Below are 16,371 nucleotides of genomic sequence, written 5' to 3'. Positions count from 1 at the left end.
CCGAATTTTGTGTTTGGTCATTTTTGGCTCTTGGTCTAAAGGTGGGAAGGTTGGGTTAGTCTAGGACCTGGGATCAGAAGATCTGGGCTTCTCCACCAAACCACGTAAAACTGTCCTGGGCCGAAAGGTGCTGTGTACAAGAAGCACTAGAGCATTAGTATTAACAGTGGAAGTAAAAAACGGTACTATTACTAACAGTACTGAGCAGTATTTAAGGTGGAACTGGTTGTCAGATGCCCTCCAGCCAGTCAGAGAATCTCTCTGCGGCCCTGACTCCCCCGTAAACAGAATAAAAAAACCGATCCGTGGCCATGCAATGATGTCAGGGCAGCATGGGCACACAAAAAAATTAAATTGCGACCCCACCGCGATGCCCCCCGGGTAACGACCAGATACATTCTGGTGACGTGACAAATGTTTCGTAAAGCAAGTAGGGAGTACTGGTTCACGGAACAAAACGCAGACAAACTGGAGCTACTAGAAAACGCGCAGAGCGAGAAGCCGCTCCAGCCAATCAGAGCCGCGGCGCAGCGGGGTGGGCTGGGCCGAGCAATCAAAGCGCTGCACGCAGAGCTGCGGACGTTCGAGCTGCCTCCTCAACAGCGGTTCTACCAGGTACTCCACTTCTTAATAACCGAGACGGGCCAGAGACCGAACTGACCAGCATGGTGGTCAACAGCGGTTCTACCAGGTACTCCACTTCTTAATAACCGAGACGGGCCAGAGACCGAACTGACCAGCATGGTGGTCAACAGCGGTTCTACCAGGTACTCCACTTCTTAATAACCGAGACGGGCCAGAGACCGAACTGACCAGCATGGTGGTCAACAGCGGTTCTACCAGGTACTCCACTTCTTAATAACCGAGACGGGCCAGAGACCGAACTGACCAGCATGGTGGTCAACAGCGGTTCTACCAGGTACTCCACTTCTTAATAACCGAGACGGGCCAGAGACCGAACTGACCAGCATGGTGGTCAACAGCGGTTCTACCAGGTACTCCACTTCTTAATAACCGAGACGGGCCAGAGACCGAACTGACCAGCATGGTGGTCAACAGCGGTTCTACCAGGTACTCCACTTCTTAATAACCGAGACGGGCCAGAGACCGAACTGACCAGCATGGTGGTCAACAGCGGTTCTACCAGGTACTCCACTTCTTAATAACCGAGACGGGCCAGAGACCGAACTGACCAGCATGGTGGTCAACAGCGGTTCTACCAGGTACTCCACTTCTTAATAACCGAGACGGGCCAGAGACCGAACTGACCAGCATGGTGGTCAACAGCGGTTCTACCAGGTACTCCACTTCTTAATAACCGAGACGGGCCAGAGACCGAACTGACCAGCATGGTGGTCAACAGCGGTTCTACCAGGTACTCCACTTCTTAATAACCGAGACGGGCCAGAGACCGAACTGACCAGCATGGTGGTCAACAGCGGTTCTACCAGGTACTCCACTTCTTAATAACCGAGACGGGCCAGAGACCGAACTGACCAGCATGGTGGTCAACAGCGGTTCTACCAGGTACTCCACTTCTTAATAACCGAGACAGGACAGAGACCGAACTGACCAGCATGGTGGTCAACAGCGGTTCTACCAGGTACTCCACTTCTTAATAACCGAGACAGGCCAGAGACCGAACTGACCAGCATGGTGGTCAACAGCGGTTCTACCAGGTACTCCACTTCTTAATAACCGAGACAGGCCAGAGACCGAACTGACCAGCATGGTGGTCAACAGCGGTTCTACCAGGTACTCCTTATAAACCAAAACGTGGTCTGAGACCGAACTGACCAGCATGGTGGTCAACAGCGGTTCTACCAGGTACTCCACTTCTTAATAACCGAGACAGGCCAGAGACCGAACTGACCAGCATGGTGGTCAACAGCGGTTCTACCAGGTACTCCACTTCTTAATAACCGAGACGGGCCAGAGACCGAACTGACCAGCATGGTGGTCAACAGCGGTTCTACCAGGTACTCCACTTCTTAATAACCGAGACAGGCCAGAGACCGAACTGACCAGCATGGTGGTCAACAGCGGTTCTACCAGGTACTCCACTTCTTAATAACCGAGACAGGCCAGAGACCGAACTGACCAGCATGGTGGTCAACAGCGGTTCTACCAGGTACTCCACTTCTTAATAACCGAGACGGGCCAGAGACCGAACTGACCAGCATGGTGGTCAACAGCGGTTCTACCAGGTACTCCACTTCTTAATAACCGAGACAGGACAGAGACTGAACTGACCAGCATGGTGGTCAACAGCGGTTCTACCAGGTACTCCACTTCTTAATAACCGAGACAGGCCAGAGACCGAACTGACCAGCATGGTGGTCAACAGCGGTTCTACCAGGTACTCCTTCTTATAAACCAAAACGTGGTCTGAGACCGAACTGACCAGCATGGTGGTCAACAGCGGTTCTACCAGGTACTCCACTTCTTAATAACCGAGACAGGCCAGAGACCGAACTGACCAGCATGGTGGTCAACAGCGGTTCTACCAGGTACTCCACTTCTTAATAACCGAGACAGGCCAGAGACCGAACTGACCAGCATGGTGGTCAACAGCGGTTCTACCAGGTACTCCTTATAAACCAAAACGTGGTCTGAGACCGAACTGACCAGCATGGTGGTCAACAGCGGTTCTACCAGGTACTCCACTTCTTAATAACCGAGACAGGCCAGAGACCGAACTGACCAGCATGGTGGTCAACAGCGGTTCTACCAGGTACTCCATTTCTTATAAACCAAAACGTGGTCAGAGACCGAACTGACCAGCATGGTGGTCAACAGCGGTTCTACCAGGTACTCCACTTCTTAATAACCGAGACAGGCCAGAGACCGAACTGACCAGCATGGTGGTCAACAGCGGTTCTACCAGGTACTCCACTTCTTAATAACCGAGACAGGCCAGAGACCGAACTGACCAGCATGGTGGTCAACAGCGGTTCTACCAGGTACTCCTTCTTATAAACCAAAACGTGGTCTGAGACCGAACTGACCAGCATGGTGGTCAACAGCGGTTCTACCAGGTACTCCACTTCTTAATAACCGAGACGGGCCAGAGACCGAACTGACCAGCATGGTGGTCAACAGCGGTTCTACCAGGTACTCTACTTCTTAATAACCGAGACAGGCCAGAGACCGAACTGACCAGCATGGTGGTCAATAACAGTTCTACCAGGTACTCCACTTCTTATAAACCAAAACGTGGTCTGAGACCGAACTCACCAGCATGGCCTAGCGGTTAAGGAAGCGGCCCCGTAATCAGAAGGTTGCCGGTTCGAATCCTGATCTGCCAAGGTACCACTGAGGTGCCACTGACCAAAGCACCGTCCCCACACACTGCTCCCCGGGCGCCTGTCATGGCTGCCCACTGCTCACTCAGGGTGATGGGTTGAATGCAGAGGACACATTTCACTGTGTGCACCGTGTGCTGTGTATCACATGTGACAATCACTTCACTTTATCTTTTATTTTATCAAAACGTGGTGGTCAACAGCAGTTCTACCAGGTACCGAGTGGTGGCCAGATACCGAACTGACCAGCATGGTGAAAATGGATCTCCAGTCCAACCTCTCCACACAGACCATGAAGCTGTGCGCAGACCTCCTCGTGGAATTCCATTTTTACCATTGAGTCCATGAGCTTGATTGTGGGATTTGTGAGATGTGTGGTCTTCAGCCATGATCCCAGCAGTGCTAGAATTCTCGTTCTTTGATGCTGACACCATGACTGACCGGAAGGCCGTGATCAAGAATGCGGACATGTCCGAGGACATGCAGCAGGACGCCGTCGACTGTGCCATGCAGTCCATGGAGAAATATAACATCGAGAAAGACATTGCTGCCTATATCAAAAGGTAATTATGGCCACTAACTTTCTCTACAGTTTATGACAGATTATTATTTTGGCATTAAAGTGAAGTCTTCGCTGATTTTATTTTTTCCTCAAACAGGAATTTGACAAGAAATACAACCCTACATGGCATTGCATTGTGGGCAGAAATTTTGGCAGCTATGTGACTCATGAGACCAAACACTTCATCTATTTTTCTACCTGGGCCAAGTGGCCATTCTTCTCTTCAAATCGGGGTGAACAGACTGTATGGGGATTACCTGGCGATTTGTGGAAATGTATAATTTGTACATTATACATTATTTCGGGGTGGTAGTAGCCTAGTGGGTAACACACTTGCCTGTGAACCAGAAGACCCGGGTTCAAATCCCACTTACTACCATTGTGTCCCTGACAGGACACTTAATCCTAAATTGCTCCAGGGAGACTGTCCCTGTAAATACTGACTGTAAGTCGCTCTGGATAAGGGCGTCTGATAAATGCCGAAAATGTATTTTGATTTTCTGTACTTGCTTCAGTATAATATGCAGCATTCCTTCAAAATTAAGTTGTAACTTTTTGTTGCTTTTGATTTATGAAATAAAAGCCAATATCGACGTAAAGTGGCGTCACATTTGTGGGATTTTTATGGGATCGTTTTTAATATTGTAATATCGATCATGATTATAATGTCTGCAAAGACCACAACAGATGGTGCGTGTAATGGATCTTGTCGAAGGAATGGGGCTAAATAAAAGAAGAGAAATTGGGAAAAACGATGAGTAAATAAAAGGGCCTCGTTTCACAGCGTGAAAAATTACGGTTTTGTGTCGCGACCCGCGAGTTTTATGTGAATGCATGTTGACCTTTGAACCCGGAAGTTGAGGCGTTTACCCGGATGACGACTCCCGTTGCTGTAACAACACGGTCCTCCCCGGCTGAGAAGCTCGGCGGGAGCATGGCCGGCCAGGAAAGCTCGTTCCCCGCGCCACACGCCCAGTTCCGGGGCCGCTGCCGGAGACTCGGCGGCCTGCAGCCCTCCTGTCCGGAGCTGCGGACCGAGCTGAACCTCCTGCTGGACCAGCTGATCTCCGAGAACTACAGCGGCGCCGAGATCCGCCCCGAGGCGAGATTTACTTCAATACCCACTCACTCTTCTTATTTAGACCTTCAACGGATCTTAAACGTCCCCTGTCATGTATTGTTTTGCTTTATATCGGTCTGGTTGGTCCTCAAATTCTGTATCCTTGAGCTGAGCTGCCGCCCTCTTTACACCTATCTGCGTTTCTAGCCACTGCAGGACCATAAAAGAGGCTGGAGGAACTCGTATTAATGTTCAATCATCTCCCAAAGTCATGTTTTCATCTCATGGAACCCTTAATATTAATCTCCCAACAGGAAATATGTACGCTCCTCACACAAGCCAGCCGTCTGGTCCCTCCTAGTCAGGAGCACCTTGTGGTCAAACTTTGCCAACTGATCCACCAACTTCTCAATCAGCTACAGGTTATTATTAATTTTATCATCTTCTGTTGACACCTTCCAGGTTCTTTCTACATTTTATCATCATAGAAATAGACATGAAATGTGGGGACGGTACCTTGATAAAAGGGACCTCAGTGGCACCTTCGAACCCACCGTTTTACTATTACGGGTCCGTCGCCTTACCCACTTAGCCACCACTGGCCCGTTATTCTTCATATGAAACCGCTTCTAGTGCCCGGCGTTGTAATGGTGTCCTAATAAAGAGGTATAAACGGGGATGTGTAGTATTGTATTGATCTGAAGACCAGCCTCTGTATCGGGTATCTGCTGCGGTTTCTGGAGTGTAAACTGCTGTGGTCTGTCTTCTAGGTCATCGTTGATGAACCGACTCTTGACACGCTGGTGTCCTACACCTGCCAGGCGCTCTACTCCTGCAGCCCATGGACCCACCCCGAGGTGTTGCTGGCGATGTCGGCTCTGGTTTATGCCAATGGACCCCAGTGCAAGAGGGTAGAAATTGTTCATTAGAGCCACGTTCTTACTGGCATTGAGAATCCCCGCGTTAGATTGACCGATGGACTCAAATCTCATGTGAACCACCAGCACCTGCCAGAGCTCCTGGGACCCAGTGGGCTGTTGATGAGGTACAGCGCCCCCAGTCAGCCAGATATGGAACTGCGGCAGGCAGCAGTGCACTGTATGTCTAGTCTCTGCATGGGGTGAGTCGGCTTTTTGCGTATTGATGAGCTGAATTGCCTGTTGAGAAGGAAATTCAGCAAGCTCTTCTGACTTTGTCCTCTCCTCTGTTATCCGTAGGCTTCCAGGAAAGCCATGTCTAGAGCAGCCCTATCGTGGAGTGTGTTTCAAAACTTTCTTGCAGACATTGCAGTGTCCCCGGCCTCCAGAAGGGGACGACATTGTCTACTGCATGGTCAGTGATGGGTTCCTATTGAGCTGCTAGCAGTAGCCTAGTTACTGCAGGAGATCAGGATATGAACATGGTTCAGGAGTGACCGAATGGAGGGGGATGGTAGGAACAATTCAGGCTGCCAGAAATGAACTCGTCAGATTATTTCTTCCATATCACCGCTTCCATTTTTTCACTATTTTACAAATGTTATAAATTCCTCGAAAATGAATTTAAATCAATCTTTTTACCCTAACAAATAGAACAGTGTTCAAAGCCCCAGGTGCCTCCGGCATATGAAGGTTGTTGCAGTCCACGTCCAGCATCCAGGTAGCGTGTTAGTCCCAGCAGGAGAGTATCAGACTGGGTCAGCAGAGGCCCAAGCAGGACAGTCCATGGAGGTCGGCCAGGTCACATGATCACTCCGTACCAGGAGACTCCCCAGGCCAGATGCACCATCCACAGTGGAGTGAAGGCGAAGGGAAGAGAAAAGAGAAGAGCGAGGTAGTGATGAGTTAGCAACAAATGAGAGTAACTGATCAGAGAACCGGACATTTCTGGCGGACACAACTACTACAGCGTTACGAATGGTGAGGGTTGTTAAAGGCTGGACTGTAGAAGCAGGTTTTTAGCCTGGATTTAAATATTCCCACTGTGTCTGAATACCATACATTCCTCAGAATGTTGATCCAAAGGTTTGGGCTCTATAATCAAATGCTGTATTTCCAGAAGTGACGTACGGGGGACAGCTGGTAGAATGAGACTAGTAGGTTACTGAGAAACTGGAGTAAGACCATGCATAGCTTTATAGGCGATACGCAGAATCTTGAAGACAATACAGACGTAATGAGATCCGACCTTGAGATGGAGAGAAAGTTCCTAACTCTATCAATGTTTTTTAGGTGGAAGTACGCCTTCCTGTGACAATCAAATGACAAATCAGCTGATGTACTAGGACATCTGAAAAACCAGCACACTCCAATCTATAGTCCATCAAATCTGTCACGGCAGAAAGTGGGCAGTACAAGATGTAGGAACCGGGCGGAGCTCGAACCCGCACAGACAATATGTCGACTGTATAATATAAAGGTTCTATGTACAAATAAGCAAGTAAATAGGCCTACAAAAGAGAAACTGTGAATGTGAGTTGCACAAAGTAGGTTTTGAACCAGGAGATATTCCAACTTCCAAAGCGGCAGTACAAGGGGCAGTGGTGGCCTAGCGCTGAAGGAAGCGGCCCCGTAATCACAAGGTTGCCGGTTCGGTGCCACAAGGTTGCCACTGAGGTGCCACTGAGCAAAGCACCGTCCCCACACACTGCTCCCCGGGCGCCTGTCATGGTGCCCACTGCTCACTCAGGGTGATGGTTAAATACAGAGGACACATTTCATTGTGCTGTTGTGTGTCACATGTGACAATCACTTCACTTCACTTTAAAGGTCCTGGTCCGAACACGAATGGATAGAACTAGGCCTGTAATTCAATAAAAGACGTGGTTCTTCAGACATAAAGGAACAGAACTAAGACCAATGGATGACTTGATTAAAGTGTTGGTGAAGGTGGGCAGTTTTGAGGTAAAAACGGTAGCTCTTGCTTTGAGGTTGGTTTATTTAACACTGCCGTGGTCTATTATTCGCTCTGTGAACTTGTATGATCACCATTTTTGAGAAAAGAATGGGATGGATGAGATTGAATTTGAGGTGGAGTGAATCTTCTTCTCGCCTTTGTTGACAGCTCCTGCAGAGTGCTCTGAAAGGCCTACAGTATTATCTGAATGGAGAGAAGTGGAGCTCTGGACCAGATGATCTGCTGGGATCGATCTTGGGCATCCTGAAGGTACATCTAGCTTCACGCTCACTAATTTACTAGCTGCTCTGTCCATCAGATGAACCTCGCTGATTCCTTTCTTCTGTGCAACACCTCAACGTCTCATGCTGTTTGACAGAAATTCATGTTCTTCGGCGTGCCGGGGGTGATTGAGGAGGTGCCACCAGTCCTTTATCCAGCGCCCTTGTCACAGTATGACTCTGTCACTGTTGTCAAATCTTCTACAGCTGCACCTCAGGACACCCCAGAAGCTGGCAGGGTCTCAGCGGTGGGTGTGTCTCCTGTCTGATGGCTCCTGACTGTAGCAGCAGCAGGATCAGGATTGATTGAACCGTTATTGAAGTCATCCATGGACTCAATTTCCTCTCTTGCAGAGCAAGAAGAGGAAGTCCCATGGGCGGGACAGGAAGTCTGGAGTGGAGGGGAGAAGGAGCGAGGCAGAAGATGTACAGGAGGAAAGAGAGGTGGTGCCAACAAGGGGCCAAGCCTCAGACAGATGGAGCCCCAGAGTCCAGTTAGTGTCTGGAGCCACGCCCTCCCCCTCCTGGAAGAAGGGAAGTTCTGATTCGGAAGTATCTGATCCTGAGGGGGGCATGCAGGGAAAAATCAGGTTTGAAAGGGTATTTTTTGTGTGTGTGTGTGTGTGTGTGTTCACATCTGATGATTGTGTGTGTGTGTGTGTGTGTGTGCAGACTCTACCAGGCACGTGTACGGTTGTCATCGCTGCACTGTTTCCTGTCTCTGCTGAAGTGTGTGGAAAAGCGTGTGCTGTTTGGCTATTGGTCATCGTTCCTCCCAGATGCACCGACGCCTGGCAGCGCCTCCACCCTAACCCTCCTCACCATTGTGCTGAAGGACCCTTCTCCCAAGGTGAGTCTGCTGCACATCAGACGTCCAGGTCTTCCAGGGGTCAGCAGCTGGTTTGGTAGGTGAGGAACCATCATTCTACTAGTTCTAATGAATGAATTGTGGTTACGGGACAGTGGTGGCCTAGCGGTTAAGGAAGCACCGCCCCCACACATGGTGCCCACTGCCACCAAGGGTGACGGTTAAATACAGAGGACACGTTTCACCGTGTCACCGTGTGCTGTGCTGCAGTGTCTCACAATGACGATGACTTACTGAAAACCGCTTGGTGTGGCTGCAGGTCAGGGCTGGTTCTCTGCAGGTGCTGTCAGCGTTGCTGGATGGATCTCGGGGCTTTCTGTCCACTGCAGAGGACGTGAGTGTCCCTCGCCAGGCCTTCACTCCTCTCTCTGCTACCCTTGCTGCCAGCCTGAGAGAGCTTCATCGCAGCCTCAGCCTGGCTTTACTGGCAGAGTCATCGCCACACACTCTCACACAGGTCATAAAGGTACACGAACACGCGCCCTCTGGCCATATTTTGGGGAGTGGGGTGGAGCGGGTTTGAAAAGCTTCTCGCTCGTACTCATGCATGATGTTTCCCAGTGTCTGGCCCACCTGGTGTGTAACGTTCCATATCAGCGCCTGCGGCCAGGACTCCTCAGCCCCCTCTGGAAGCAGATACGACCCTACATCCGCCACAGAGGTGCGAGAACCGACTTCACTTCTGTACAAGTAATGTTTTAAAAAATATTAGTCAAAGGCAACACGTGTAAATACAAAATGCAGTTAAGTGAAGGATTTTATTATTAAGATCCAAACCTCCATGGCCCATAAATAACTGGTGTGGTCGCCTTTTATTAGCAACAACTGCAATAAGGCAGCAAATAAAGTTCCGTAGTCCAGCCTTTTTAAGGTCATGCCACAGCATCTCAATAGGATTCATGTCAGGACTTTGGCTAGGCCACTCCAATGTCCTCATTCTGTTTACAGAGGTGGACTTGCTGGTGTGTTTTAGATCAAGGTCACCATGTTACTTTTACACCATATATAAAGAGACACACGGCTCGTCAGTCCAAGGAGTCTTTGGGATCCTCAAGATGTTTTCTGGTGTTTTTTTTGTTTTTTTTTTTTCTTGACCCTCTGCCATGCAGGCCATTTTTGCCCGGTCTCTTATGAAAGCTGAATTTAACTGAGGCAAGTGGATGTTGTTGTGGGGTCTTCTGTGATGAGTTGTCGCCGCACCTTTTGTGGATGATGGTTCTCATTGTGGTTGGCTGGAGTCCTAAAGCTTCAGAAATGGCTTATAACCTTTTGAGATTTCAATCGAAATCTCATTTGTTCCTGAATTTCTTTGGATCTTGGCATGAGTACTAGCTTTTGATGATCCTTTGGTCTACATCCCTTTGTCTGGCAGGTCTTATTTAAGTGATTTCTTGATTAAGAAGGACATCAGTTACCAGAGATACTGGGGATAGTCGAGTGCTCAGTGTGCTGTATGCATGTACTGGAGATGTACTGTTGAGTAGATGGAAGTAAAAGGTTTAAAACAAAAGACTCCTCCTCCTCCCTTAATACAAAATGATTCACTTTACTTGTCTTGTCTTTGACTAATATTTATATTTTCTGATGATTATCTGGAACATTTTTCTTTTTTCTATTGGTACACTGAGCAACAAAAGAATGTATGTATACATGCATGCATGCATCAAATAGAATAAAACAGCTGCGGTCATTTTGTTAATAAAAGCGTATTAGTATTAATTATTACCGGTGCATGAATTTCTGTCCCAATCCTGGCGTTATGCAGGCATGTTTCTTGCTTTCTCGCCCTTTCCCTGTAGATGTGAACGTGCGGGTGTCCTGTCTGACCTTGCTGGGGGCGCTGGTGTCTGCCCAGGCGCCCCTGACGGAGGTCGCACAGCTGTTGAAAAGTGGAGATGGAGGCGGGGCTTCTGAGGAGGGGCCATGCTGGCTTCTCCAGCTCTGCATGTGTCTGGTCACGAAGCCCCGTGACGGTGCCCACTCAGACAGTGACTCTGCCACTAGCCCCGCCCATCGTAATGGCCCTGCTGCCATGGAGCCTTTGCCTGTCAGACTGGAAGCCATGCAGGTCAGAACTGGTGTTCGGCGGTTGTGTTGCTTGTTGGTTTTTGTGAACTCTGCCCCTCTGTCAGGTGTTGGCGCTGATGGTGAAGGGTTATTTCTCTCTGGTCCATAACTCTCTGCTGGAGCTCGGCCACTTATGCAATCGTTGCCTCGGGGAGGAAGATGCGTACATCCAGCTGCATGGGTCAAAGGTCAGTCGTTGCGTTGTAACCCCTCCCTTGAATTGTTATTTTGCATGTGTCCTGTGATAAAGCTGTAATGTTCACAGCAGAAATGTCTCTCAGCTGCTGCAGGAGCTTGGAAGCGCCATCACTCAGCTGTACAGGGCAGAGGGTGACAGCTGCTTACCGCTCCCACAGGTCAGTCGGTGTGTGTGGATGTTTGGACCAGGAAGAGTCTTTAAAAGCTGAAATAAAACTGGATCTATCAGCGCTAGTACAGGATGTATAATATAAAAGTTCAATGTACAAAAAAGCAAATAAATAGTGCTAATAAAGTGAATGTGAGTTGTAAAAATAAAAGATATATTTGGGAGGTTTTACATGTACAGAGTGGGTAAATATACACATATTGCTCATAAGATGGAGATGGTGGTCTGATGTGTGTGGTCAGCTGTTGTAGAGTCTGACAGCGGTTTGCAGGACCTTCTCAATCTCTCATCCCACATCGTGGGTGCAGCAGCCTGCCACTGAAGGCTCAGTCTTGTCAGGGTGTCCTGCATGGGGTGGGAGATGTTGTCCAGCAGGGATGGTAGCTTAGCCACCATTCTCCTGTCATTCTCCTGGGCAGTGGTGGCCCTGTAATCAGAAGGTGTGTGGAGAAGGTTCGAATCCTGAAGCGCCAAGGTGGCACTGAGGTGCCACTGAGCAAAGCGCCATCTCCACACACTGGTCCCACACACTGCTCACTAAGGGTGATTGTTAAATACAGAGGACACATTTCACTGTGTGCAACGTGTGCTGTGCTGCTGGGACAATCACTTCACTTTAACTCACTTTAACCAGAAAAGATGGCTGAGGCCACCACAGACTCATAAAAGGTCTTCAAGAGTGCACCCTTTAACCCAATAGACCTGAGCCTTCGCAGCAGGTACAGCCTGCTCTGCCCTTTCCTGTAGAGGGCATCAGAGTTGTGAGTCCAGTCCAGTTTATTGTTCAGATGAACACCAAGGTACCTGTAGCTCTCCACTGCCTCAATGTCCACACCCTGGATGTTCAGCGGTTGCAGTGGAGGATGTTTGTGCCTGCGGAAGTCTACCACCAGCTCCAGGTTTTTCCAGTGTTGATCTGGAGGTAGTTCTGCTGGCACCAGTCCCTTGTCAGTTCTCTGTACTCCTTGTCGTCCCCATTTGTGATGAAGCCAACAGAGTCATCAGAGATCATCAGTGTGCTCCAGCTTGTCCCTCAGGATCGTGGGAAGGATGGTGTTGAAGGTAGTGTAGAAATCAAAGAACACGATTCTCACAGTTCTCCCAGCGGTATCGTCCACCCCAGTGCCAGGCTGGTAGGGGTCCAGTGAATGAGCTCACCAGGAGCCAAAGCTGAGCCAGGACCAGCCGCTCCAGGGTCTTCATCAGGTGGGATGTCAGTGCCACCGGCCTGTAGCTGCACCACACAAGAGTACCACACAACCCAGCCTCAGGCTTAGGTTGAAAAACCATGCGCGCAGGAGATCATATATAGTTGTGTACCATTCTTCCTTCTTAATAAGAAGCTCTGATATAGATTGTGTTTGTCTTTTTGATTCCACTTTCAGGTGGTCCAGTTCTGGTCTAATGTCCTGAATGGGCCGTTGACTGCTGCTTTACAAGATGAGCTGCATCCAACCCTGCAGACCAGTGCCTGTGATGCACTTGCCTCCATACTACCACAGGCCTTCAGCCAACTGCCCGTAACTATTTACACACACACATTAATATACATAACCTGCCATCAATATATATGAAGTGGATGCAGGTGCCGATCCGGAACCGGTTCTATTTACTGTGTTTTTGTGTGTGTGTGTGTGTGTCTTCAGGATAAGAGTCAGGTTATGTGCATGACAATGCTGCTGGGACTGACCTACGGTGGAAATTCGGCAGCAGCGGTCCGAGCATTAGGGGTGTATGTGCTGTTCCCCTGCCTACAAGAGGTAATGTACACACACACACACACACACACACACACACACACTGGTTTAAAATGTTTTTTTTTTCTGTTGCAGCTACAGCATTTTCTATGATTTGAAATGATGTGAGGGTTCAGGAACCCTGTATGGGGTTCCAGATAGTAGAGAGAAGAGACATGAAATTTTGGTTAAAGGCTCCCAGGTTTCTATGTCTATACTCGACGTCACTACATCTAGATGAAAAATGATTCAACGTTACAAACTCACCGACTGATTCCGACCAAAGCAACACACTAAATGCCCTACGTGTGCCTGACAGTGAATGGGTCCCAGAGTATTTAGTTGTGGTTCCAAATGGCTCCTGAGTTGAAGGAGATGCAGTACTAAGTGGTCGTTTTTACAATAGTGCTTTTGTCTGATAGGTTTAGGTTTATAGTTGGTTTAGTTTGCATCACCATTACTTCAAATGACTTGTGTCTACTAATTCGTTGTGAGGAACGTTAATATTTTCACCTCCATGGCCATTATTCAGGTCACGCACAAATAATAGTTTTTATTTTATGGATTTTTATCATGCTCTTTTATTGATTTCATCAAGCCAAATCCCAGCCATGTGGTCCCCAGACACGGTCCTCCAAAGAATCCAATAGAATATGAAGCATCAGGAAGCAAGTTGCTTGGTCAGGGTGCTTTCAGCAGCAAACCTGAACTCATGTGATGTGTATAAATGATGTGATTTTGATATCTCTATAGGACGTAATGTTTGTGGTAGATGCAGCCAACGCCATCTTGGCTTGTCTTACTGACTGCTCCTCTAACGTCCGAACGATGGCTGCTTGGTCACTTGGTAATCTTGCAGACACGCTGATCGTTAACATGTGAGTTCTGTGTGTGTGTGTGTGTGTGTGTGTGTGTGTGTGTGTGTGTGTGTGTGTGGTGTTGAACTTCTCAATGAATGAACTGCATTTCCATCAGGGAGCTGCTGAGGTCCGAGGTTTCTGACCTGCTGCTGTTGAAGATGCTGACCGCTGCAACACAGGCATCCAGAGATAAAGACAGAGTATGAGGCATCTACACGATTCAGAGAAACAAGAGATGGAAAGCATCTTACACAGCTTACACAGAAGAGTCAAAATGTGTGCGGTCAAAAGTAGTTGTGTTTAAATCCAGAAATCCAGAACCTTGTTTAGACACACAAATTAGAGGGACAAACACAATGCACAACGGAAAACCGAGTCAACAGATCAAGCTTCACTATAACAGACACAAGTAGGTAGGATGTCCACTTGTCTCTATGGAGAATACAGCACCATGTAAAACCGTCTCTAACGTTGGGATTTCAGATTCAGCCAGGAAGTGGCTTGCAACGTTTCTCCAGAATCAAACATTGGGTGTCATGGCAAGGATCCCAGTCTGCCCGAGAAGATTGTCTACTGGAGTTCCACAAGGCTCTGTCCTTGGACCCCTCCTCTTCTCCTTATACACTAGATCACTCTGAGATGTCATAGGCTCACATTGATTCTGCTGCCTTTGTTACCAGTTGATACTCATCTCATCCTCTCGTTTCCCCCTGATGACCAACAAGTGTCTTCCTCAAAGTCAAGTCAAAGACCACTTTGTCATTTCACCAGATACAAATACACAGAGAGACGAGATCGTGAAGCTTAAGGGATTCACAGTGTGCAAATGGAAATAACACACAACATGATAAAGGACGTTGTACTCCGACCATAATATAGTGCAGGTCAAGACAAATTAGACGAACCAGGCGGACCGGTAGCAGCAATAAAAATGCTGGGGATTGAACATGGGACCTCATGCGAAGCAAGCGCTCTACCACTGAGCTACATCCCCAGCTAAGGCCGCCCCGCTTATATACCTGCACCTCAAACTGCCTCTCTGATGTTTCATCTTGGCTGTCTTCCCACCACCTTAAGCTGAACCCCCAGTAAAACCTTCTGTTTGGAAGTGGTCTGCTAGTTGGTAGGCGAGTGTGGAACCTGCGCTGTGATGTTACAGATGTTTGTAGAGGTTCTGTTCTGTGTCGCAGGTGAAGAGTAACGCAGTTCGGGCTCTGGGGAACCTTCTGTATTTCCTTGGGCCAGAGCAGATTGTCCGGCCGCAGTTCAGCAGTCCTATAGAGGAGGCCATGCATGCGCTGACCTCCACAGTGTGCAGCGACGTCACCATGAAGGTGCGCTGGAATGCCTGCTACGGTCTGGGTAATGCCTTCAGGAATCCGAGCCTGAACCTGGGTGAGCTAAATACACACTCAAACACACATACGCACGCCATCTTTATCTGTAACACCTGAAGCAGCGTAAACCTGGCCTGAAGTTCATTAAAAGGGCACCTCAGTGGCACCTTGGCGGGTTTACTGGGCCGCTTCCTTAACCGCTAGGCCACCACCGCCCCAGAATTTAGTGGGGGACAACCTTCCAGTTCCGGATGTGCCCCCATTTTATATCGGCTGGAATGGTGATGTTTCTCACCTTCTCTCCCCGCCCAGGCTCAGCCAGCTGGTCTGCAGACGCCTTCTCAGCGCTGACCGGCGCGGTGGCATCGTGCAGGAATTTCAAGGTCCGCATCAATGCAGCTGCTGCCCTGTCTGTGCCGCCCTTGCGGCAGAACTACGGTGATGCCGCTCAGTTCGCGCGGGTGTGGCAGGCCCTGGTGGAGGCCCTGGAAGGCAGCGTGGACTCTGCCGATTTCCTGGAGTACCGCTACAGCTCCAGTCTGCGGACGCAGCTGTGCCAAGCTCTCCTGCACCTGCTGTCCCTCTGCCAGCCTGAGGACCTGGCGGGCCTGACACCATCGCTGTCTGGCCACGTTGGCAGCTCTCTGGTCCAGCACCTGACTGAGGACGGGTCACCTGCTGCAGAGGGGAAAGACGGAGCTGTGCTGCAGGGTCGGGTGCAGGTAGCGTCAGAGGCTCTCGTCAGACTCCGGGAGTTTTCTGGGCAAACACACGCGGACACACTGGTGGACTTTCTGGAGGACGTTCTGAGGAGCTTACCTGGGGACAGAAGTGCCCCGTTTTAAATTCTGCAGTTGTTCGAACACTTCACAATAAATACATTTTTGATTAACTTTACAAAATTAGAAACTTTTACCTCAAAACTTATATGACTGCTTGATTCTTCCAAGGTGCTGAAGGTCATTTTATTTTCCACTATTCCACTATATCCATCTTCAACCACCATATAATTTATCAGCATTTATCAGACGCCCTTATCCAGAGCGACTTACAA

At 49.0% G+C, this 16,371-nt stretch overlaps 1 protein-coding gene across 3 annotated transcripts; it reads left to right on the top strand.

The window, feature by feature from the left end:
* The first annotated feature begins 4,748 nt into the window (after positions 1-4,748).
* Positions 4,749-16,214, top strand: LOC114783004 (HEAT repeat-containing protein 6-like). Of its 3 annotated transcripts, XM_028968665.1 has the most exons (20): positions 4,749-4,969; positions 5,242-5,349; positions 5,698-5,838; positions 5,932-6,047; positions 6,145-6,259; positions 7,970-8,071; positions 8,181-8,330; positions 8,437-8,672; positions 8,755-8,932; positions 9,210-9,416; positions 9,512-9,611; positions 10,750-11,018; positions 11,083-11,205; positions 11,299-11,373; positions 12,770-12,904; positions 13,031-13,144; positions 13,874-13,998; positions 14,096-14,180; positions 15,171-15,375; positions 15,630-16,214. In XM_028968665.1, exons 1-20 carry the CDS (start codon positions 4,802-4,804, stop codon positions 16,160-16,162), a joined length of 3,285 nt encoding a protein of 1,094 aa, XP_028824498.1. In that variant the 5' UTR covers positions 4,749-4,801; the 3' UTR covers positions 16,163-16,214. The 3 variants fall into 3 exon arrangements, with proteins under 3 accessions (XP_028824498.1, XP_028824499.1, XP_028824500.1); XM_028968666.1 differs by lacking the exons at positions 4,749-4,969; positions 5,242-5,349; positions 5,698-5,838; positions 5,932-6,047; positions 6,145-6,259 and adding an exon at positions 6,268-6,739; XM_028968667.1 differs by lacking the exons at positions 4,749-4,969; positions 5,242-5,349; positions 5,698-5,838; positions 5,932-6,047; positions 6,145-6,259 and adding an exon at positions 6,268-6,825.
* Positions 16,215-16,371: the final 157 nt, after the last annotated feature.

Source organism: Denticeps clupeoides, unplaced genomic scaffold (genome assembly GCF_900700375.1).
Source record: "Denticeps clupeoides unplaced genomic scaffold, fDenClu1.1, whole genome shotgun sequence".
Classification (NCBI taxonomy): domain Eukaryota; kingdom Metazoa; phylum Chordata; class Actinopteri; order Clupeiformes; family Denticipitidae; genus Denticeps; species Denticeps clupeoides.
The sequence above is the reverse complement of the archived record's forward strand: the minus strand, read 5'-3'. Positions and strand labels throughout refer to the sequence as shown.

Bases quoted from the DNA above. Each gene is read 5' to 3' on its own strand.
- LOC114783004 (XM_028968665.1), top strand. From the start codon at position 4,802: ATGGCCGGCCAGGAAAGCTCGTTCCCCGCGCCACACGCCCAGTTCCGG. The intron at 5,350-5,697 runs GTTATTATTAAT...TCTGTCTTCTAG, and splicing joins AACTTCTCAATCAGCTACAG to GTCATCGTTGATGAACCGAC. The intron at 6,048-6,144 runs GTGAGTCGGCTT...TGTTATCCGTAG, and splicing joins ATGTCTAGTCTCTGCATGGG to GCTTCCAGGAAAGCCATGTC.